At 33.7% G+C, this 26,439-nt stretch overlaps 1 protein-coding gene across 5 annotated transcripts; it reads right to left on the bottom strand.

Annotated features, from left to right (window-relative positions):
• Positions 1–15,145: 15,145 nt before the first annotated feature.
• Positions 15,146–17,440, bottom strand: LOC114195420 (MATH domain and coiled-coil domain-containing protein At3g58370-like). Of its 5 annotated transcripts, none has more exons than XM_028085887.1 (4): positions 16,972–17,311; positions 16,137–16,288; positions 15,891–16,045; positions 15,146–15,378 (listed from the first exon to the last, which is right to left on the bottom strand). In XM_028085887.1, exons 2-4 carry the CDS (start codon positions 16,256–16,258, stop codon positions 15,293–15,295), a joined length of 363 nt encoding a protein of 120 aa, XP_027941688.1. In that variant the 5' UTR covers positions 16,259–16,288; positions 16,972–17,311; the 3' UTR covers positions 15,146–15,292. The 5 variants fall into 5 exon arrangements, 3 of the variants coding, with proteins under 3 accessions (XP_027941688.1, XP_027941691.1, XP_027941689.1); XM_028085890.1 differs by having other exon boundaries at positions 16,137–16,280; XM_028085888.1 differs by having other exon boundaries at positions 16,991–17,311.
• Between the last annotated feature and the right edge of the window lie 8,999 nt (positions 17,441–26,439).

Raw genomic sequence — 26,439 nt, 5'->3', positions numbered from 1 at the left:
AAGATCAGTACACGCTCAAACTAGGTCGCAGGGATTTCAATGCTTCCACGAACCTGCCCGCTCGTGGTCCAACTCTACAAACCTCCTCGCTCGTAGTCCAACCTTACGGACCTCCCCGCCCGTAGTCTAACACGCATGATCCATCCAACTATGAACCTCCCCACTCGTAGTAACTCTCTAGTGTGAGCACACAAGAGTATCATTAATATGAACCTCCCCACTCGTATCCTCACACGAGAGTATCATTAATATGAACTTCCCCGCTCATATAATCATGCGTTCCATCACCAAATCACGAACCTACCAGCTCGTTATGCAATCAAGCATACTCTAGCCTAGGTTCGACATTTCAATTAAGCAACTTGCAACAAAAACAACCAAAACAGCACATTGCACCCTACACTATTGCCTAGCGCTGCCTAAGCACCGCTAAGCGAAATTCTTGTGCAAACCACCTGGTAGTCTCAACATGTCGTCGGGTGCCGCTCGTCCCAAAGACGTCCCTTGTTCACCTATCGCTTGGTGGTCCATTCTGCATCGTCAAGCGTTACACCAATAGCGTGACAACTTCTAATTTGTGCACCCAATGCATGTCTTAACACCTAAAATCTCTCAAGCACAAATCCATACTACCAATTTACATGTCTATACATTATACGTAACTCAAATGTACATGATCACACATCATATACATCAATCATATATGATCACATGTATCCACCAACTTAAACCATGTTAACACTTAAATTAAACCAATAAGCAACCATGCTCATATAATAAATAAAACTATAATCACAACTGTTAAAAATAAAAAATCAAAACATTTTAACTTTTATACACATATAATATTATATTGAAATAATATTAAGAACCAACACCTTAACTTTAACACATCCTATACATTATATAATATTCACGCAACAACTAACATGTACTTAAAAAAATAAATCAACTTCCAGTAAATCCAACTTTTAAATACCACATGGTATTCCAAATTTAGTCAAAATAATTTTTATTCACACATCCTTTATTATATATTTAATTATATCATAGTAAAATTGTCACTTTATCATTACTACATTTCACATCATTTGCACATTGCCTTTTAAATAGACTGATCATCATTGTAATTATAAAATGATACTACCTACATGAAAATATAAAACCCAATTATCAACAATGTGTTTCAAAAGCATACTTAGTTTTATTGTATCTTAATTATTAATTACATCATCACTTTTCTTTTATAAATTAAAGTTTTGATTCCAATATACAGTTGATAAAGGATTGTCTCGGATTTGGGGTGAAATTCGTTTAGAACGAAAATAGGTATGAACCCTATAACAAATGGGGAAAAATGGAGGACGTCGATTTGGGGGAATTCACGCCACTTGGAGGAGATTCCAAGTTAAGTGAGGAAGATCCGCCACTTTGAATCGGAGATTCAAAGATAAGGATCGGTGGTTCTGAAGAGAACCTCGAGACTTGAGAGAAAATTCATTGTTTCATAAAACTCAAATCTGAATACAAATGTGTCTCACAATGACTTATATACTCTGGGCCGAAACACCAAAAGGCCCAACACAACTAAAGGTCCGATAAAGCCCAGACAAAAACATTACAAAACTTATAAAAGAGTTCATATTCTACAATCTGAAACTAATCCGAGATCTCTTTTTGAAAGTTTTGGACATGATTTCATCAATTGCTCTAAAATCCCTGACGATCCTGAACCATTCCTCCATCAACGGTATAAGGAATAAATTTGCTATTATGTATATGATATCCCTAAATTTATCACTACTCTAACATTAACAATATTCTTTCTCTTAATTCCGCCAGCCTAGTAATTATTTACGAACTCATTATACTATCCATACTCCATGTATATCACACTTAAAATTGCAGATCATCATATTAACTTGTAATTAAAACCTCTAAACCGTTTATTTTTTTCACCTTAAAGTGCTGAACCAAAAATTAATTCACATTAACTTTTTATTCCACTATTTCTCTTTTAAATCCAAATATTTGTTACTCTACCTCTCTCTACATCCAAATGCCTACATCATCCCAATTCACTGTAACCTTTATCTTCCACGTAGATGCACCAAGAACACGTCAAAATTCAATTCAAATGTTTATATCCAATTAAATTTCACTAGAGTTTGAGCTAGAAATCCAAGATTTATCTCTTAAGAACTTTCACTAGAAAACCAACCCTCAAATTTCCATAAGGTGAAATTTATATTTCCTATTCTCCAAACCTAAAATTCATATCTCCTCCGAATTCAATGAACCCTAACTTTTTATAATTGTTCTAATACATTTTTATAAGAAATGACATTTATTATTTTGTAATCCTCAATCCATCACCCTCACTGCACATTTATTTATCCAACTTTCCATTTCACCAATTTAATTTGCACCATAAAAGCAACTGTACTATATCGGTGAATTGAACCCGTTAACATATTATACATTACTCAGACTAAATAAACTATGACTCATTATCAGTGACGGATTTTGACCAAAAGTGTCGGAGGGGTCAAAGTAATATAATTTTGAGATCATTAGATTTGATCATTAATATAATGTTTCAAAAAATGACTTCTCTAACCGAACATTTTTTATCATTAGTATAATGCTTCAAAATATAATATGTGAAGAGGTAGAATCTATCTTATTTTAGTCAATAATTTCCTTTTCATCACTCTTAAATGATTAATTTATTCTTCCATTCTTTATCAATATACCTATTTTGTAAATAATACTAAAAAATAATTGATCATAATCTAATAAAAAATTAAGACACGTAATTATTAAAAGAAAAATATATTCATTATTATTAATACATAATACATTATTATTTTTTTCTATATTCATAAAAAAAAATGAATACATAAAAAGCTGATGAGATAAAAAAAAATGTTTCATTATCAAGTAAGACAAGAGATGGGAAAGGAAGAGGATAAATGAGAAATATAATGAGTTTATGTCTAACTTTTTTTTTCTTTAAAAACAAAAAGAAGACATATGAGAGTGGGAGATTATTACAATTTGTGAAAAACTAAAAAGACAATGAAAAGGAAAATAAAAATTATGTTAATAAATATTTGGTTTAATTACTCCTTTGATTCATGCTTTCGTTTAACAATGTTAAGTTGGTCCTCCAATTTTTTTTAGTCTCAATTTGGTCCCAATTTTTTAAAAACTCATGTAATTCGGTCTTTTAAAATAAATTTCGTTAAATTCCACAAAACATATCAATAATCTTTTCATTAAAATTGAGACTCTTAATATGGATAATTTACTTTGTTGGTGTAATTAATTTAATACTAGTATCAATTTTTAAATAACAACAAGGACCAAAAGAAAAAAATAAATTTTAATTTTTTATTATATTTAATTTTATATTTTATTATGTATTTACATTAAATATTATGATTAAATAAAAAATTTAATTTTTATGAATTTCTAATATATATTACCTACAATTTAAAAAATTTTAAAATTTTAATAAATTTCAAATATATTTTTATATTATATTATATTATATATATATAACTTCAAAAAAAAAAATTTTGGGGAGCCCAGGCCCTTCCTGCCCCAAAGAGATCTGCCATTGCTCATTAGTCCTTCTACTCATTATTAAAATTTTAATATAAACTTATCAACTTTTAATTTTTCTGCTAAACAAAGATTATTTTTCACCTTATCCTTATTTGTCTTCAATTTTTCAATACACGTACACTTCATAGTCAACTCCCAATTCGCTCTTAACCTTCCCCAACACCCAAAATTCCTTTTAGTGTTAATAATAACTAATAAGTGCTCTAAATAAGGATTGAATCAAGGTCTTTTCCACTAACATGTTCTAACAAAATGAGTTACCACATATTTTAACCATAGCATAATCATAATAACATAAGTATGCACCTAACACATCATTTATTTATTCTATCAAATCAAAAATATTTTTCCCGGGTCTCACATAGATAACATCCCATAAGCTGAAAAATCATTAATTGTCCACCTCAAACAAGCTTGCATAAAAAAAAAATATTTTCCAAAGACAACATATGTGAAGACATCATCATTCCACAATTGTTTTAGATCATAAATAAGAGGTTGCAAGTACTAGTCTAGTTTTTTAGTTGGATTACTTGACACAGGTATTAGAAAAGTTAAAAAATTGTACAGTTTGGTCATACATATATGGGGTAGGTTATAATGAGTAACAAATATAAACCAACAAGAATATGAATATGTTAAATCCTGGATATGAGGAGTAAAACCATCAAAATACAAACCAAGTCTTATATGTCGTAGGTCAGTAGCAAAATCTAGATTTACATTATCGAAGTGTTTCCAAGTTTTCCCATCAAACAGATGTCACAAAAAGCCATTATCTTCTTTCTTTTCAAAATGTCATCTCATTTTGTTGTAGATTCAACAAATGCATATGGTCTTTATAATCTTGGTATGATAGGAAAATAAAACACTATCTTTCTCTAAACATTTTTGTATCTTCCACTTTCAGCCTTCAGAGGTAAATAACGAGGAAAATGACAAAATTTACATTTAGTTAAATATTCATCATCCTTGTAATCCAACATGTAACCAACTTCACAACAATAGATCTTCTGAGCCTTCAAGTCAACAAATGATATTACATTGTGGTCCTCGTAGTAGTTCTTCGGTATGCAATTATCTTTTGAGGTTACATGAACTAACATTTGTATGAAATAGTCTAAACACTTCTCAATAACATGCATATTGGATCTAGCAACTAGTGGTCGTACATTTATTAATAATCTTGACTCGGTTGCTCCATCATAAATTGGTTTATTTGTTGAACTAACATATCATAAAACCTTTGTGCCTTACCATTATGGGCCTCCCCTTCATACATACTCTCATTGTCAAAGCTTTCTTGTATGTATGAATCATACACCATTTGTGTTACTGACCCAAATTCATGAACAATATTCATATTCCCATAGTTAGTAGATGCATAACCTAACTTGTTCTCATTTTGCCATTCTTCTCCATGATTAACCCATACCTTATAGTTTGGTTTGAACCTATATTGTAGCAAATGAGCCCTCACATGTGATGGCTTAAGGATTTTCTCACAAATACACTATATGCAAGGACACCTTATCCCTCCATCTAACTTATAACAAGCTTGGTTCATTATGATCGAAACAAATTCATGAAAACCAATAATGAACTCTTCTCTAAGTCTTCTTAAAGGATACACTAGTACAACTTTTGTACTATCATACCCTATCCTAAGGTAGTAAATGCAAACTCTACCTTCAATGCTTAAAAATGAGTTGCACCTTTTGACAAGGGTTACAATATAATTTGGTTTACCTACTCCCAAAAATGAGTGAGAATAATTGGTTTATTCACTAATAATGGGTTCAAAATTATTATTTATCTTGTTCAACGTTAAGAAACCCATAAAAACTACTTTAAACCACTTTAAACAATCGGTACGAGCTAACTATGATTGAAGATAACAATTATTTAGTTTAGCCATTACCTTAAGATCAAACATACTGATCAAAGAAGCACAACACATCACTTCAATGCTATGCTTCACCCCAAGGGTACCTTTCTTTGTTGTTGTTATGATCAATTTTGAGTTTAAATTTTACAAACAAGTAAAAAAATATTAAATTGGCAACTCATCTCATAGGTCTTATTTTTAAATTCAACTAACTCATTATATAGTTCTTCTATAGTTAAACATAATTAAAAAAATTACACATGAATGGACTCATCAAATATATGTGAAGTTAGTGATGATTGTCTAATTCAAATCAATTCCAGCAAGTGTACAATGTGCATTTGTAGTATAAATCAAATGTCGGATCCATAGAGACTTTTTAAAATCATCCAATATTTAAATTTGAATGAGATTCAATGGAATATTTTATGTAATGGAATAATGTTTCTTGTGATTTAATGATTATCAAAACATAATCAATTAAGTAAAGAATGCAATAGTAAAAGCATGTTGAGGTTAGATTTCATTTCACCTTCCTTTGTTGTGTTGCTATTGATCTTTGTTTAATTAATATGAAATCATTCAATGTTCTAGGAGTTCTCTTAGGTAATTTTAGTTCCATTACTGACATCTAGAACCCAAGAACTTCAGACTTAATGTGATTCCTCAACGCTTGATTAAATGAATCCTTGCCTTAAGTGCAAAACCTTGTATCCAACTAGAGCCTTAAATATATTCCTAACATCTAAAAGCATGAGTTGATTTTATTGAACCACAAATTAAGATTAGTTTCCCAAATTAATCTAAACGAGTAAGATAAGATGAGTGGTCAAATTATCCAAGCAATAAAGCATAAATCAAATCACAAACATTTGAATGAAAGCATGAATAAATATTAAAGACGTAGTAGTACTATAGAGAGTTAAGATCAATTAGAACTAATCAACACATGACAATTCAACTGTACATAATGATGGAAAATAATACAAGCTTTTGATGTTGTTATGCCTCCCCTGTGTCTCTAGACAAGGTGTTCTAATTTAGTACAAAGAATGCATAAACCGTTATGAAAGTGATGTTTAAAACAAAGGTGATGCCATGTTTTCATAGAGTTCCATGGTAGCGCTCAACTTCATCCAGTTAATGCTCAACAACAAGGGTTTCCTATTAAGGCAAGTTTTCTTTCTAACTCAACCTTATGTTTTGGTGGTCAACACTTAAGGCTACCTTCCTTGGAGGGTTTCTTAAATGGCTTAGCTCCATAATCTGGTGCTTCAGGTTTCCTTATGATGAGGGTTTTCTTATGTGACTCATCACCAAAATATCGTTACTCAACTATAAGGCCAAAACTTGAATTCTTTCTTTATTGCCTTGAGTGCTTAACACCAATTCTTTGGCTCAGCTACATCAAAACAACATTAATTTCATAATTATCTATTTCTTTATACCTTATTCTGTAATATAAAGCTAAATATGAACAATTCAAGCATAAAAAAAATGCCAAAATCATACGAAAGTTTATGTAGCCTAGACACTTATCAGTTAGCCAATTCTATATATGCTAGGGAAAAAATTTTGTTTTGAATTACACATGGTAGGAAAAATATGTTTTTTAGTAAAACTCATGGACCTGAATAAGGCATATGGACATGCCTAAAGCTACCTTTAAAGATCTAATGGGCTGAGAAGGAGTCCAAGTTAGAGCTATAAGACATTTTCAACTTGTTGCACTACATTTGGAATTCTAGAGCTATTATAATCAACCTTGTAATGTTGAAGTTGGGCCTAGACAATTTTAGGCTAAGTCACTATTGAGCTGGTGAAGCCTTGTAATTCTCTAGATTTTAGCTTAATTGAATTTATATAAATAGGAAACATCTGAAAAGAAAACGCAAGAAGTGGTTAAACTGTTCTATTATCTAAGTCACTTCCTTTTTTGGTTAAACGTAAGTAAGATTAGTGTAGCTTAGATAACAAAGTTTGATTGTTTTATTCGTTAATGTCCCAATTTATTGCTTTCTTTAATTTTGGAGTTTTACTTTTAATTGTGTTGGATTCACATATTAATCTGCATCATTGTTCAGTAGAGTAAGTTCAAATTCATCTTTTTAATTCTCGTTTTAATCTTACTAATCATCACGCATTGCATTAACATTTAAGAAAAGTAGAGCAACTAGTAACACATATGATACGTAAATAGCTTGAAAAATATGTGTTCTTTTATGTACTTTTGTAACCTTGTACTTTAAGCATGGTTTGAAAATTTTGGTATAGTTTATACATAAAATGAGAAAGATGGGAAAGACTAACCTCTGGATAATGTTGACACAGGATTTCACCTCCCCGAAGGAACGTTGCGCTTCACCACCACACATCGCTTTCTCTAACTCTTCAGAATGAAAAAATGGAGCTCTTCAACAAACCATTTCCTTTACCTCCGAAGACCTTCAACTTATCAGATATCTTAAAAAATTACCATTTTCAACCTATGAGCCAACTAAGCAACGAAATAATAGAAAGTTTTGAAGACAACTTACGAAATTTGTGATACACCTCATAACTCAAAAGGATTATGGAATTTGGGAAAATATGATAGTCTTCAAAACCCAATTTCTTTATGTTGTTCACCCCTAGCTCATTGACACAATACTTGTTCTTCACCGCTTCAAAATGACCAACTCCACCACCTAATGATACGATCCTATTCAGGAAAGAGTACGATTGTTTCTGAATTTGAATCCTGAAGAGGCACGACACGAATAAATCAGAGAAGAACACAAAATAAGACAGAGTTGGAGGACGCCATAATCTAGTAGATTGATAAGTCAAGTGAAGATTCGCCACAAAGATGTTAATCTTTGATAAGAACTGGAGGCCTAAGCCAAGAACAAAGAGAATCCTCTTTTTAATGAAATCAAATTCAATATATGACTAAAAAGTGTCTACGTTCTTTTTGGTACCTCTATATATAGGCACATAAGTTTAAGAAAACCTAAGAACCCTACAAGAAGGCACAAGCCCAAAACATAAACTAATTATAAAAGAAAGCTCAAAGCCCAAAACATAGAACATAACTAATTTCTAAAAGAAAACCTAAAAGTTCATCTTCAAGTTCTTCTTGTTTGGGATCTTGGGATAGTCCTCTATCATTCTCTCCTTCTTGATGAGAATTTGTCCTCAAATTCGTATTACTTGAAGTTCAGTAAATAGACTTCTATCATACCCTCCTTCTTAAAGAGAATTTGTCCTCCAATTCGTCTCACTTGAAGATTCTTTATCATTCTCCCCTGTTTGGAGAGAATTCGACCCGAATTCTGAAAAGTCCTCCCGAGTCAAATATGCAACTTATAATGATATATTTGATGGCACTACAGTCATTGCACATCGTCCCTAATCTATCTTTCATAGGTACTAGAATGACTAGAATAGCATAGGGACTCAAACTTTCCTGAACTGATCCTTTGTCCATAAGTTGCTCCACTTGCTTCTGTATCTCTTTAGTTTCTTCTGTGTTACTCCTATAAGTTAGCCTATTAGGAAGGGATGCACCCTGAATGAGATCTATATTATACTCAGTACCCCTTTTAGGAGGTAAACCATGAGGGATGTCTTTAGAAAAGACATTATCATACTTCTTGAGAAGTTGTGCCATACCTAAAGACAAATAAGTTTGCATAGAAGAGAGACAAATATTGTTTGACATAAGCAAATATAAGGGTTGTTTCTTAATCAACGCTATGTTTATTTCTTTTTCTCTCAATAAAAGGCTTTTATAACTCCTTACTTTTTTTACCTTCCTTTTTCTTGCCTTTTTTTGGAATTTTCTCTCTTCCTTCTTTTCTCTCTTGCTCTCTTTGCACTCTCATCTTAATTTCATCCTCACAAACATTTCTAGGAGATAAAGGTATTAGGGACAACTTCTGCCCCTTAAACAAGAAAGAATACTTATTGGTTAGACCATCATGGGTTACCTTTCTATCATATTGCCAAGGCCTCCCCAACAACAAGTGACTCGCCTCCATAGGTACCACGTCACATACTACCTCATTGACATATTTACCTATAGAGAAAGCAATGTTCACCTTCTTATCTACCACCAATTCTCCATCCTCACTCAACCATTGCAAAGTATAAGGACTAGGGTGTATAGATGTCACCAAACCAAGCTTTTCCACTAGCTGTTTACTAGCGACATTTGTACAACTTCCTCCATCAATGATGAGTGAACACACATTCCCCTAACCATACATCTAGAATGGAAAATATTTCTTCTTTGAGTGTCATCTAACTCCTTATTCATACTACCCAACAATCTCCTAACCATCGAGATCTCCCTCCAAAGGTGGTACTTCACACTTTTTTTCCTCCCCATCACTACTAGATGATTTAGATGATTCCCCCGCGGAATGCTCACTAATGTAATCACCATTTTCCAACAACATCATAGTTCTTCTGTTGGGACATTCGGCTGCTATATGTCCTCTACGCAAACATTTAAAACATTTTTTTGAACTAGAACGTGAAGAATCATCATTATTAGATTGAGAAGTTACTTTACCATTTGAAGACTCCTTCTCCCTAGATTTAGGAATGGCAAAAGTAACTTCCTCCCTTTTATATTTCTCCTTATCTCTCCATAAGGGGGATGACTTCCTGTAGGTGCTTCTTCTCTTGAGTTGTTGTTCCACTCTGGTGGCTTGGTGAATAAGATCCTCCAAGGTCTCATAATGGTGCTTTTCCACCACATCTTGAATCTCCCTATTTAATCCATTCAAGAATCTAGCCATTGTAGCCATATGTGTTTCTTCCACTTCAGCTTACATCAAGGTGACCTCCATCTCTTGAACATACTCTTTAGCAGTCCTATTTCGTTGTGTAAGTATTTGTAATTTGTTTAAGATCTCTTTTTTATAATAAGGAGACACAAATCTTTCCTTCATAGCTACCTTTAATTGCTCCCATGTAGAAATTGGCAACCGCTTTCTCCTAGCTATGTCCATGGTGATTTGATTCCACCAATTCATAGCATAGCCTTCAAACTCTAAGGAAGCCATAAGCACCTTATCATCATCTTCATAATCGTAAGAGTTGAAAATTTGGTCAAGCTTCATTTCCCATGCCAGGTAGGCGTCTGGGTCATTAGCTCCATTAAATTTAGGAATTATAATCTTCCTCCATCATCTTATCTCTTCAAGGTGTGTGGTTCCCAAACTCCTCTCGTCTTTGATCTCGCCTTGGTCTAAAACCATGCTCCTCTTCATTATTATCCCTCTTACGCATGTGGTTCCCAAATGCATCTCGTCTTTGGAAACAACCTTAGGGGTTTTACTCCTTACAAATGAAACAAACATTTTTAAAACAAAACACAGAACAAGCAGAGATTGAAAATTGTAGTTTTTTTTCATATGACAGAAAAATAACATAGAAGAGGAAATTCAAACCAGAACCTTGCTCTAGATACTAGATGATACTAGAGATGGCAAATAAACCCGTTCCCGTGGGTATTGCCCGAACTCGTCCCCATTTTGACGGGGAATCCCCGCATTGACTGGGTATGGGTATGGGTATGGGGAATCCCCGACTTTTTTAATTGGGTATGGGGATGGTTATGGGGATGTACATATCCCCGCCATAATACCCGTCCCCGTTTAAATTATTAAAATATTCACAATTAATTAAGTAACTATATATATATATATTATTTTTTATTTCTTCTAATTATTTGGTTTGTCATGAAACTTATTCGCATCTCAATTATATTTGTCACCTTATCATAATCTTTATGTAATTATATTAAAAAGATGTATGTCAATTAAAATTTTTTTATGTCTCACATTTAAATATTTCTATTATTTTTTAATATTTTTATTTATTATATATTTTCCTTTCACATGATAATCTTTAATACTCTCAATTTAAGTATTTAATAGCGCAAACCTTTCGTTTACTAGGTAATATAAAAAAAATCATTTACCTATTATTATTAGTTTTTTGTTTCATTTGAAGAACTCTCTTGTTTCGCTAATACAATTTTTGTTATTTCTCAAACATTGAGTATATATGTTGATATTTGAAAAGTTTTCTTAGATCTCTAAGATATTTTTCAACTTATCATACCCTTATTTCTCTCATATTGTTTGTAAACATTTGTTAATTTTTTAATATTTTTATTTGTTGTTTATTTTCATTATGTACAATACTATTTTAATATATTTTATCTAATTATTTTTTATTTTCTAACTCATTATCAATCATACTGTAATTTTTTCACTATAATTGTATAAGTAACTTTTATTTACTATAATATAAAAATTTCATGTAATTGTCATAAATATTTTTTTATCACCATCCAACATAATTGAAGTTCAAAAGATACAAGAACTATGTTAAAAATTTATTATTATGGTTATTATTTATTTTTTGGAAGATGATAGTTTAACAAAAAAATTTGACATACTTTTGACAAATTACCTTTTTAAGTAAAAAAAATATTACAATTAATACTTTATTTTGATTAAAAAATAAAAAATTAATATATTTAATTCTATTTATAGAAACTTTGTCAAAAGTTTGTTAAAAAATTTTGTCAAAAGATAATTTTCCTTATTTTTTTTGTATCATTTTAATCAAGTAATGTATTATAACTTTTATTAGTGTATAAAAAAGAGATTCATTAGAATTTAAAAGATTGAAGTAAACAAATATTTAAAATATAGTTTAATTTGAATATTTGTTTTCCATTTATATTTTTTTAAAAATATTTTTAAATTTTATCAACTAGGTTTCATTAATGTTTGCAAATTTAATAAATGTGTTAGTTCTCATGAAATTTTATTTGGTATTATAATCTAAAATGTAAACAATTATAATTTATTTTAAAATTTTATTATGATTATTATTTGTTCTTTGTATCATCTTGATCAAATGATGTATTATAACTTTTATTAGTGTATAAAAAAGAGATTCATTAGAATTTAAAAGATGGAAGTAAACAAACATTTAAAATATATTTTAATTTGAATATTTTTTTTTTCTGTTATATTTTTTTAAAAATATTTTTAAATTTTATCAACTAGGTTTCATTAATGTTTGTAAATTTAATAAATGTATTGGTTCTCATGAAATTTTATTTGGTATTATAATTTAAAATGTAAACAATTATAATTTATTTTAAACTTTTATTATGATTATTATTTGTTCTTTGTATCATTTTGATCAAATGATATATTATAACTTTTATTAGTGTATAAAAAAGAGATTCATTAGAATTTAAAAATTGAAGTAAACAAACATTTAAAATATATTTTAATTTGAATATTTGTTTTCCTTTTGTATGTTTTAATTTTTTTTTTTAATTTTATCAACTATGTTTCATTAATATTTGCAAATTTAATAATTGTTTTGGTTCTCATGAAATTTTATTATAATCTAAAATGTAAATAATTATAATTTATTTTAAAGTATTTGATATCAAAGAAACAACCATCCTTCTAATATTGAATATTTAATAATATTATGTTTCATTTACCATATTTTTTTATTATTTTATAAAAATTAATTAAAATTAATATTGCAGTAGTAAGAAAATGGGTATGGGTACGGGTACGAGATTATACCCGTTACCCGGTGGGGATGGGGATGAGACAAAAGTTTGATACCCGTTGGGTTTGGGTATGGGGATGGCGATGAGTTTTTTTTTATGGGGATGGGTATGGGATAGCGAAACCCGTGCCCGCCCCGCCCCGTTGCCATCCTTAGATGATACGATCCTATTTAGGAAAAAGTACGATCGTTTCTGAATTTGAATCCTCAAGAGGCACGACACGAATAAATCAAAAAAGAACGCGAAATAAGATATGGATGGAGGACGCCACAATCTAGCAGATTGATAAGTCAAGTGAAGATTCGCCACAAAGATGTTAATCTTTGATAAGAACCGGAGGCCTAAGCCAAGAACAAAGAGAATCCTCTCTTTAATGAAATCAAATTCAATATGTGACTAAAAAGTGTCTACATTGTTTTTGGTACCTCTATATATAGTCACATAAGTTTAAGAAAACCTAATAACCCTACAAGAAGGCCCAAGTCCAAAACATAAAAACATAAACTAATTATAAAAGAGCTCAAAGCCCAAAACATAGAACATAACTAATTTCTAAAAGAAAACCCAAAAGTTCATCTTCAAGTTCTTGTTGTATGGGATTTTAGGATAGTCCTCTATCATTCCTTCCTTTTTAAAGAGAATTTGTCCTCAAATTCGTATCACTTGAAGTTTAGAAAATAGACTTCTATCATACCTTCATTCTTAAAGAGAATTTGTCCTCAAATTCGTCTTACTTGAAGATTCTTTATCACCTAAATTTCGAAGACCTTCTACAACCCATATCATAATTCATTGACAAAGGGTTTATTAAATGGTAACAAAGGATTTGGGAGGACAATGCTTAAAAAAAATGGAAATGCAGAAGTGAGCATATGTGAGATTTGATAAGGGTAGTGGGAAACAAGTTTCACTACACGCAAGAGGGAAAAGGCATAATAGAGAAGAAAGGAAGAGTTGGTGTTCTTAATGAGAGTGAGATGGCAAACAAAAACTTTAAATTTACTTTTTCCTTTTATTTTGTTTTACACATACAGTTAACAATCAATGCCCACTAACGTGTAAGCGTCTTAAAGATCACATTTGTTATTTTTTATTTATTAATTATTAGAATGAACTAAGCCTGTTCTAACACAATTCGTCATAAAGACCCAACTTTAAAAAAAAAACAAAAATACTAATTGTTAGCATCGGTTAGGCCTTTTTCATGTGACTCTTTTAATTTTTTTAATTTAATAATTAATTCTTTTGAGTTGGTCTAGCTCTCTCACTACAAAAATAATTATTTTTAGTGAGGGTTATATTTGGCGTTTCTGGGGGTTTTAACCCCCACTAATGGGTTTACCAGGGGTTTGCAATTCCCCTGGAAGAGCCAGCGTGGCTAACAGATTACTGGGGGTTTTTAGCAACCCTTGGTAAAGTGCAACTTACTGGAGGTTTTTGAACCCCCGCTACTGTTTGGGGTTTTTTAAACCCCCGCTAATGCCTGAGGTTTTGAAAACCCCCACTATTGTCTAGGGTTTTTGAAACCCCCACTATTGCTTGGGATTTTTGAACCTCCGTTATTGCTTGAGATTTTTAAAACCCCCGCTATTGCCTTCACGTGATCAATATTGTATTGTATTAGATTCTAAACATTTCATAATAAGATTTTATTAAATTGATTTTGCATCAAGAGATAAATATTAGGTGAGATAAATTTCAAGTATGTAAGAATTATGAAATGAGATAAATTTCAAGTATGTAAGAATTAAAGTATTCGTGTTTCTGATTTTAGTTCAGTATTCAATATACTTCATGGAACTTTTCTTCTCAGAGATTCATGTTTCTGATTTTAGTTCTTCTAGTAAAAAAATTCCTAAAACTAGCAATTATCACATCACAAAAATGTTAAATGAAATAGGGCAACTTAACGCACTAAATACTCACGCGAGCATCAAATTTACATAAATAATAATACAAAAAACAGTAATAGAATCTTCTATCACAAGATAATATACAAAATCAAAGTTTCATCTGCTTAAAAGTAGCGGTTTGGTAAAGTTGGTAAATTTTAAACATTATAAATTTTTGACTTAGTTAAAAATCTTAAAATCTTCCAAATCCATTACAGTTGCAGAAGGATCATGATGGATCATGTAAGAAAATAAAGAAGACTAAAATGTTAGTTTCTACAATACTATGTTGGATTCTGATGGAGGAAAAACAGGAACAACTACGCACGTTAGGTCTGTAGGCTTCATGAATATCTCTACTTCTGGGGCACGATAAAATGTAAATTTTGCAATTATATCACCATAAATTAATCACATTGATGCCAAAGTTAAAACACACCCATTTCTGAAAAATTCATATATCAAAAGTGAGTTGCTTAACAACTAGTTTAAAACAAAATAATAAGATATATGTATATATAATAGATGAGTGAGGGTGGTAGCGTTTTGTTGCAGCTTTACCGAATCCATTTGAATATGTGTACCTCTTAAGTAAAATATTTTTCACTTACAAAATTAAACCACACCAACTGGGTTGGGATAATATATAGAACATACCAATAAGATTGACAATCAAGCAAAGGTGGGATTTTGAAGTATTAAGGAAGAACTTAAAGATAGAAAAAGGTAAAGGGGTCATTAGAAGCTAAATGAACATATTCTTCTAGAAATTGAATATACATTCACAGGAGAGTTTTTACATAAAATTATGAAATTGCTTACAGAAACTAATTTCACTTCAAATATCAAAATGAGAGATAAGTGTGAAATATACCTTCCATTATATTCCTTCTGTGACGGAGCTGATTAATAAGAATGAATTTAAAATTTGCAAATTTTTCCCATCTCTGAGGCATACTAGCAGCACCAGAATTCCAAATAAATTGACAAACACTCACTTTATTCCCTTTTGGATATATAAAAACCCTCCTAAAAATAAAGTGAAAAAACTTAATTAGAAAAACAGATGAAATCATAAGAAAGAGAAACATGTAGAGTAGACAGGAATTGAATGAAGCACCATGAGTGGCCATCGAGAGTAAACGTATCCGAGTACAATTCCTCAGAGTCTAATGTGGAGAAATTGGTAATGGTCCATGTAAACTTCCCAAACACTTCCATCTTTGAATTCGGATTCACCATTTCAGTAACTTCTAGGCTTCAACTGTAACACTGATAAAACAAACATTATTTTGATTTTCACTTAGGAAGATCAAAACGAATGTCAATATAAGAGTGCATAATGAAGTCAGATAAGAAGAACCAAATGTGACAACTGTTGGTTGTCTGAAAAACATAGAAGGCTTCAACATAAAAGAAATAAACAATCTAAAATGAATCTAAAACGAATCACAGATCATGAAATGATCAATTTTGAGCTACTTGGCTCACTAAACAATCTAAAACGAATTAGGCTAGAGAGAATTTTCATTCCTTCCTTTGTCATATTGAAGAATTTTATAAAGTTATCCTTGTACATGTGTGATAATACAAGACAAGCTTTCAAAAACAGTAACATGATAATGTCAGATGCTTTTCCAAATCTAGAGGACTTGAATATTGAGTATAGCAAGAATATGGTTGGATTGCCTAAGGGGCTGTGTAATATCACTTCCTTGAAGATGTTGAGTATTAGTAATTGTCATAAGCTTTCTGAATTGCCCTAAGAAATTGGAAACTTGGTCAATTTCAAACTCCTAAGGCTGAGTTCTTTTACTGATTTGGAAGGGATACCAAATATAAAAAAAAGTACAATTATTCAAGAGAGGAAAAAAACAAAGACCAGCCGTGATTCTGGAAGGCATAGTTACACCGTGAAATTGAAGCAATCGTAAATCATCAAAATAGTCGTGTACCTTCGAAGCAACGACGAACCTGTGAATTGGTTGGGAACCTGCAACACGCTGTGAACATTCAACCATGAAAACTTCACCAGAGCAACCACCGTTAACCCACGACACAGACACCATAGAACCTAAAACACACCATAGATATCGAAGCAAGACACATCTGAAAAGAAAAATCCGCTGAGATTTAAGACGTGAGAAATTGAGAAATCAAAAATGCAATTGAAACCGTTTACCAATTAAATGTTGGAATTCAAAGATGCAAGAGCGAAATTGATGACGAAGGGTCGCGAGCATTAGAGAGTGAGATTGTATTTCCTTTAAAAGACGAAGACTAAAAGAAATTAGATTTTACCTGAAAATGAAAATGAGCAAGAATATATGAAAAATAAATGCAAAAGAGGTAAAGTAAAAATAGGCAAAGCTTGAAATTTCTGGCAGTTCTTTAAAAACCACTGGCACATATAAGGGGTTTAGAAAAACCTCCATTATGGGATGGTCTATCAGGGATTATTACAACCTCCTTTAAAAAACCCCATCTAAAATATAATTTTTTTTGTAGTGTCTCGACAGAAATATTTCTTAATTCTTTTATTAATTTATCAACTTTTGTGTCGGTCAAGCCCTTTTTAAGTGTCCTTTTTAATTTTTTTAATTCAATAATTAATTTCTTTACGTTAGTTCTTGAGAGAAATGTTTTTTAATTTTTATTTTATTATATTATACCATTAGTTAGGCCCTTTAATTATAAAACATTAACAATGGAGCATCGATCCAACCCACTCTTACTATGATTCCTTCAATTTTTTATTTTTATTATATTTTTTTATCGTCGGCCAAACCTATGGTTTTAATATTTCATAAAGTATTTGTTATTTATCATAATTGCACTTTTTGTAATTATTTTAAGGTTAAATTATGTAATTTGTCCCAATTTTTTAAGAAAATTTTAAATTGGTCTCTTTGTTTTCTGTATCTCAAATTAGTTCCTATCATGTAAATTTGATGCAATAAGGTCATTTTTGTCAGTACTGCAGTAATAACATTAAAGAGGTTTCACGTGTCAGTTTGGTTTCTTTTTTGTAAATTTACTTTTTTTATTCTTTTAAAAAAATAAAAATTTGTCATGTATCAAGCTAACGTCGTTCTACATGGTAGTGATGGTGTGATGTGGTAGTGACAGTGCCACGTGTCATTGTCATGCCAGGTTTCATTATCTTAGTCCGAATTTCATTCCTGTATTTTTATTGCCTAAATTCAGTAACAATTTTTTTTTAAATTAAGAATTTTCTCTCTCTTCAAGTTAATACAAATATTTTTTATTAAAATTGATATTTTTATTAAATTTTAACAAGATTAAGTTTATTTATATTTATATCTTACATTAAAATTTATTTAAAATTCTTTTCAAATTTCAAATTTATTATTTTAAGTTATTATAAAAAAATTAAAAATTATTTTAAAATTTTACATTTGAATTTTAAACTTTTTATTTTTAAAATGTAAGGGCCACATATATTCTGCCCCTTTTATTTTAAGGGCTACCTCAATTTATTGGGCCTAAGGGTTGGCCCAAAAGGAGAATTCATACCTAATCTGCCCTAACCCTAACCATTCTGCTCACTTTCAGAAAACAACCCCTTTGTCCTAAGAGTTGCAGTCGTCTCCGTCTATTAGGGTTTGGATCTTCACCACCTTCGAGCTAGTTTAGTCTCGTTCTCTGAGTCATGTAAGTTACTCCTTAGCTCATATTAGTTCTTCTCCAACTATATTTTCATAATCCTAGTTAGGGTTTCGTGGTAACCTTGTTACTGTTCTGTTCCACCGTTTATTTCCAATTACTTGGTCTGTCCGTAGGACTGTGGTGCTCGTTGTTGTGTATCAAAGTTCCTGCTAACTCTTTCCAAGTAAGGGAAGCTAGGGTTCATGCTTTTATTATGTTTTTCTGCTTGAGCCACTGTCATTTCTCTATGTATGCCTTGTGTATTGATGTGAACTTGTGAGATGCACTATTGGATTGCTTGGATCCCGTTGTGTGACTATTGCACGAGAGAACAATGGTGGGCACTGGTTTTCTCGCCTAAGCAAGCATGTCTCGCCTAGGCGAGATTAACAGAGGCTCGCCCAAGGTATTTTACGCGAGTAGTCGCTCAAGCGGCCAACTCTGTTTTTGAGCGAGAAAACGTCTCACTCAAGCGAGATAGGTCTCGCCTAAGCGAGAATACGCGTAAGTTCACTATTTCCCTTTTCGGGCCCTCGCCTAGGCGAATGGGGCTCGCCTGAGCGAGAGGACTCTCTCACCTGAGCGAGATCCTTCTACCTGAGCGAGGAGCTGGGCGATTAGTGCGTTTGTGTTATGGTTTTCTTGGTTTGGAAATGATAGTCATATGTTTGGACTGATTATACATTTTAAAGCATGAATTGAGTGATTTTGTATGAGTGAGATGAACTATGGATTGTGGCTTATGAGTTTAACATGAATTGAATATGATGAGTTGGATGTGGATTTGATATGAGATATGGAAATGGTTCATGGGTGAGAAATGATGAATTTTAGGTATAACCCTGGCATGTGTTTTAAATGAAATGGTTGGTATTAAAGTGGCATGGTATTGGTATGAGGGGAAATTCTATATTCATGGATTGGGAAGAATGAGTTGGTATGGATTCCACATGTGACATGAATAAGGATTGGTTTCAGAGGTGGGCTTGATGTAACATCCCTAAGGAATATTACTTTGATAATACCATAAGCAATTAAATAAAAGGACATAAATACGATAATATAAGTAATTCCTTATTTATAAACACATGTTCCCAAAACGTGGGAAAATTAAAATCGCAAAGTTTAATACATTGTAAATGTTCGCAGTCAAAATTATTACAAATAAAAAAGCCCAAAATAGCTAATGTTCAAAACATAAAAACATAAAAATCTCAATCTTCGAAAAGCCCATATGATCCTGCTCTCTAGTCTCAAGCGTCTCCTGGCTCACTTGTCAAATCATCTGCTCCTGGATAATAAATCATCTGATCATCGCCACACACACACAAATAGGGTGAGCTATGCATATAAAAACAAATTAAATGTGATACCCATCCCAATAAAAAAATTACTGATATATGTTAATTACAAATTATCCACCCCTGATCTCAGATTTCTTCCTGAGTCCTATGCATGAAACTAGGTTTTGGCACTTCCCTGTGCTCCCACGAACCTAACCCTTTCGTGGTCCAACCCTACGAGCCAATCCCGCTCATAGTCCTGCCCTACAGACTCCTCATCCGTAGTAAACATCCAAGTCATCTCAACTTGGACCCTGGCACGCACGCAATAACCATACCATGGACTCCTCGCCCAATAGTAGCCAACGGGAACCAGCTGGTTCCATGCCCATCGTGCGCTCGACGCATGCAATCACCATACTAAGGACTCCTCGCCCGTTAGTAGCCAACGAGAACCAACTGGTTCCATGCCCATCATGTATCCCCACCACCAAGCACATCCCAGACCCCTATTGGACTTAGTCCATCAAGCCCAAGCATAAAAGAAGTGAACTTATTCCTTCAAGTCCACTAATCAAGCAACAACCAATTATACAGCCACAAAAACCGCCTGGCACCGCCTAGACACCGCTAGGCGGATACTGGCAGAAAACTGCCCGGAGGTCACACTCCCACCGCCAGGCGCCGCTGACAAAACAGAGCCTGTAATTCTCTGTCACCACCTGGCGGACACAACCCTGCCGCCAGGCGCCTCCTGCAGGCAGTGGCCACTGCCATTGGTTTAAGGCACTACCGCCTAGCGGTCTGCCCCGCACGGCTAGGTGCCATACCAGTAGCGAAATGCTACTGGTTTTTGACACTTTTTATAGGTCTGAAGACCTCAACTTGCAATACTAATTCCACACACCACTCATAGTATTTAAGACATATCACCAAAACTAAAACACACTTAGTTCAATCAATTCATGGCCAACTCAAATATTATCATGTCATAGCATACCTCATTTAATTCTCAAACCGAACAAGCCACAAATAACAATAGTATCCCTACCACTTATTCTGTGAACATTACCATACCCAAAGTATTGCCATATACCCAATTAATTTTTGTACCCATCATTTTCCCTTTTAATTATCTTAAACTAGTTCTCATACTCAATATAACTCGGTTTCTAAACTCTTACACTTTTATTCATTCCACCCCAATTTGATCAGTATTTTACATATACTTGGACACCCAAACTATCATAGCAGCTACCAACATGTAAGAAACACCCCATGCACACATTTAATCTTCCATTTATTATTTAAATATCCTAGATAATAAAATCCATCCCATCTCAAAATACTTTCAATAAGAACCCCAAATCAATGCGCCCATGGCAAGGCATCATGTAAATTAACCCCAAGCATCCAGCATCACAGAAACACCCAAAATCCGCAAGAACTGGACAAGCCAGTTCGTATCGCCTTGCGGGCAGCACCTTGCCGTCAGGCAATGCATGAAGAAAACCAAGTTTTTGGGTCCTGAACGTATGAGTCGCCTGGCGGTCTTTCAACACCGCCAGGCGATTTCTAGGAAAAATTCAAAAAACTGCAAAAAAATCATAAAACGTAGGAAACACAATGCAATTTCATCACACATGGCATAGTTTATCATATCCAAAATAAAACCAACATAAACAGCTCCCCTAACCTGGATTAACGCTTTCCTTGCTCAAAATTTGACTTCTTGAAAACTCCAATGTTCACCAATATCTTCCTCCCAAATTACCCTCCTAACTCAACTTGCCTATCACTCCAGAAACTCGTCCCTCTCTGAACTCTTGGTCCTCACCATACCTCCTCCAATTCCAGCTAACCAAAACCCTCCTTTTTACCACTAATGAGCCTTATAATGGTGGTTTAATAATGCTTGATGGTTGAAAACGAAATTAAGATTTGTTGGCAGTGTTGATTACCCTTCAATTGCATGATACCTTCTGCCTTTTCAGCCATCCTTGGCTGCTAAGTTTACTAGGGTTTCCTTTAACCTTTCAAATTCAAGACAAACCTAAAAATAGCAAAAATAAAGTTTCATTTGAGTCTCTCTAAGGTTTGAACCCACACCCATGCAATTGCCACTCAATGCCAAACCATTCAACCAATTCATATCTCATACTAATCAATACAATTCAATTATTATAAAACTCCACAACATGTTTGATACACATAAAAATAATACTAATTTAATAACACACAAAAATAGCATACATAGGACTCGAACCCAAGTCCTCTCACACAATCAAAGTACTCTCAACCACTTGAGCTAGTACTTTTCCATGTCACACATTCTGTATTTATTACCTTAAAGATTCTATTTACCCGCATTTAATTAAATAATTATTTAATTAATTATTTAATTTTTCCCGGGTCTTACACATGAGATTTATATGCATGATAAGTATTCATTTATTGTTTGATTATGATTGGTCTATGGTCAGTACGTAATTCCATGAGCCTCTAGGTGAAACCTCATGGTGGTGCTTCAATGGTCGGAACGTAATTCCATGACCCCTGTTAGTGGAAGTTCATGGTGGTGCCCTATCTATATAATTTGGAAGGATTCAAGGTAAGGTTGCATCCTGACGCTCTAAGGAGTCAATTAGTCTCACATAGAGCGGACTAACTGATGGAGGCGTGGTTCGGGATCGTCACACGGTTTTCAGAGCAGTTGATGGGATCATGCCCAAGACCTTTAAAGAGATCTCGGATTAGCTTTAGATCATAGAATAGGAACTCTTATAATTCTTGTAATGTTTTTGTTTGCGCTTTACCAGACCTTTAGTTATGTTGGGCCTTTTTGGTGTTTCGGCCCATAGTATATAAGCCATTGTGAGAAACATTTGTATTCAGATTTGAGTTTTATGAAACAGTGAGTTTTCTCTCAAGTCTTGAGGTTCTCCTCAGAACCACTGATCCTTATCTTTGAATCTCCGATTCAAAGTGGCGGATCTTCCTCACTTATCTTGGAATCTCCTCCAAGTGGCGTGATTTCCTTCCGTTCCGCAAAAACCCCCAATCGACGTCCTCCATTTTCCCCCTTTTCGTTTTAGGGTTCATACCCATTTTCGTTCTAGATGAATTCCTCCCCAAATCCGAGACGGTCCTTCATCATCTGGTAATCAGAGCTCGGTTGATTCTCTTTCGAGTCGTTTCGGATTTTCATTTGCATTTGTTCGCGTTTTGGTTCTCGTTGTTTGCTTCTCACGCATTGCTCTTGTGAGCTCCGAAGAATTTCTGGCGGAAAGCGATCATTGTTCCTCTTTCGATGTGAACTATAATCAAAGACCATGATAAGAAGTGGTGAATGAGTGTGCCCAACCGGTTTGAAGAGGTCATGGTCACTATTTTGCTGATTCCGTGTGTGGTTGAGCCAAAGGAAGATTGGAAAAAGCAACATTTGGTAGGTCAATTCAAAGGATGCGGACGGTGTTATTTCTGGCAAGATGTGGTGCAGCAGAAACCCATTTGACAATAACCCGTTTATGGCTTAATTTAGTGCAATTTTTAGTTTGGAGGTGACAACCACCGATCTCACTATCCCAGCAACCAGTTTCCTTTTCACAAGTGTCAACAATCATTGTCATCCAGCAGCTTTGTGTGGTCCACTCAGTGCAAGACACTAAATCAAGCAGGTTTTCAAGCGGTGCATATAGGGTAGTGGATGCATACAAGGTGTTTATGGAAATGCTTCAGAGAGATTACAGCTTGGATTTGTTCTAGCATGGTACGAAATTTGGTTTGGATTGATATTCTTTGTTGCTGTATAGTGAGGTAGTAGTATCACTTGTTTGCTTCATGCGGGAATGTTAGTGATATCAAGAAGTTAGGCCATCCCATTATCTCACGGTTGAACAAGTTCTAAAGCGGTGGATGCAGGGAAATTGGATGTGTTTCTGACAACCAGCATTTATTTTGAATTTGTGGGCAACCGTTACACACTTTTGGGATTTAAAGCTGAAGTTTTTTTGTTTGGCCTCATTACTTAGGTGCAACAATTGATTTGGTGTGGTTTGGAGGTGGCATGGTTGAAGTTGACATATGGAGAAGTGAAAGAATCCAATACTGCTCCATTGACCAGCGGTGGGCACTAGAAGCATCGAGCATGAGGTGTGAGCAATTGGCCACATTTTTTTTATTCCAAGCGGTGCAGCAAGCATTGTAGCACCAAATACGTGAAAATTGGTGCAGCGTGTTGTATGAATGATTTGAATTGATGGACTTTAAAAGCAGCTAGAACAATCACCCAACTAGAACAAGAAGCTGCAATATTTTGAATTGGCTTGGTGGCAATCTTCTTTTGATGCAGAACAGTTTTGTCCAGTCGGTGCTGCAGATTGGTGTGCATTCAGTTTGAGTTGTTTATAAGGAAATTGTAATGCAGGAAAAACTGCCTAATCATCCAATCTACTGGTGCCACGCTAGAAGGAGCTTGAGGTGTTGTTCTTGAAGGATGGAGTTTGGAAAGGTGAACTGGTGCAGTAAAAAGGCTAGCCAATCTGACCGAACGCATGGTGTGCTTTCTTATTAAGCTGAAGTTTTATTCTTTGATCCATCAAATATTTTGTTCCAGAGTAGAGATGCCAAGTGGTGCGATGATTTTGTTTCATTAGTTGATCAATTGGAAAACTCACGGTATACCAAAATATAGAAAAAAATATTTTCTAACGTTAGTGCAGCATACACGTGGTTCATGGATTGCTAAAATCATCCAAAGTTGCATGAAGTATTAGCATTGGTGGCAGCGTTTTTAATCTAATTTAAAAGGGCTGGTCTAGTTAATGACTGGTTGTGTGAAGTTGCTGGCTGAGTCAAATAATTAGAGGCATAGACAAAAATTTTGTCTGAAGCAGTGCAGTCCGAGCAGCAAAGTTGCGTTGTAGTCTCTCTCGGAGCAATATAATTAGAACAAGCAAATTCATCCACACTCCCAAACTTCAAGCGGTGTAGTAAATTTTTTTCTTGAATTGGTGCATTGGGCTTAGTTTCGTGTGCTGTTTGGAGCAGTAAACACTTTGGGTGCAGTTTCGGTGCAGATTTTGATTTAACAGCAGCATTTAGTGTAGTGAACGTGGTTTAAAAAAACTCATGCGGTGGTGACTTATGGAGCAACCAATTGGAATTATCACAAGCCATTAACTACACCATGTTCCAGTCCATGCAAGTCTAAGGTGGTGGCCTAGTTTAATTGGTGAAACTAAAAACTGCAGGTTTTGATTTTGCTGCATCAAGCGGTTGAGGTAATGGTTCCAATTACAGTAGCTTTTCGCATTTATCCTCACCACAGCAGAATTTTGTTTACTTCCATGTAGAGTTTGATTGGATAACAACCAATACCTTGAGAGGTTATAGCTTGAAGCAACACTGAATTGGTGCAATGGGGAAAGTAACACTTTGTTTTTCCCTATTTTGGAGTGGTGCCTTTAATTATCACAACAACCCACCCTTTGATTTATGGACTTGGCTGCAAACTTTCTGGCCTATGCCGAGCAACAACCACTCTCATTTATCCATTTGGCAACAACTTCCTCTGTGCATATTGTGGTGTTGCATCACTTTTTCTGGTTCAATTTCTAGTACCTTCTTGCATTCTACTTTGCCTAGTTCTTACCATTTAGAGTCATTAATTGTTCATTATTGATTTTCTTGAGTCTTTTGTCCATCATTTCTCTTTGAGTTTGATTTTCCTTGGATTCTTGTGTTGTGGGACAATGTGCCTTGAGCTAAATTGTTGGAAGTATTGCTTATGGGAGTTTGAATTAATCATCACAGTTTAGCTTAAGTATTTTTGTTTCACATTTCCAGTAGTAATTCTAAATACATTCTTTAGATTACTCTTGTCTTTTAAAGTGCTTTTCTCGTTGTCAGGGTCTTAGTTTGTCACATATTCACTCCCTTTGGTTTAGCCATTTCTTGATTTTGGTGCTTTTTAGTTTGTCTTTAAATTTCCTTGGTTTTGTCTTGGAGTTTTCCTTTCCTTGGCCTCCTGAGTTGAGCTTAGATTCGTTACATCCTTCACTTTGATATTGAATTCTTGATGGGTTGATTGGAGGTTCTTTGAAGAACTGAACAAGAACTTGAGAGCGAGTGAATACACTTCGAGAGTGAAACACGAGTGGAATTGAGTGTAAACACATAAGGAGTGGTGAGGCCCATTTAATAATTTTATCCCCATTACTTTTGCTAACCACTTATTGTGTTTTGTGTTAGTTCTTGCTTCCTCTCTTTCACTGCAGGAATTAGAAATTTTGAGCATTCTAGAATGTTCCATACACGTTCGACCTTGATAGAAGATATCAACTTCGTTGTGTCCCAAATTATCAGGTTGAATAGCAAACTTGGGAATCTTAGAAGGGAGCACCATGAAGATAAACGATCATTGCCAAAAGATAAAACAAGTGCTATTAGGTGCACCAAGTGTGAAGGTTA

The sequence above is a fragment of the Vigna unguiculata genome, chromosome 8 (assembly GCF_004118075.2).
Source record: "Vigna unguiculata cultivar IT97K-499-35 chromosome 8, ASM411807v1, whole genome shotgun sequence".
Lineage (NCBI taxonomy): Eukaryota > Viridiplantae > Streptophyta > Magnoliopsida > Fabales > Fabaceae > Vigna > Vigna unguiculata.
This window is presented reverse-complemented; position numbering and strand designations above follow the sequence as displayed.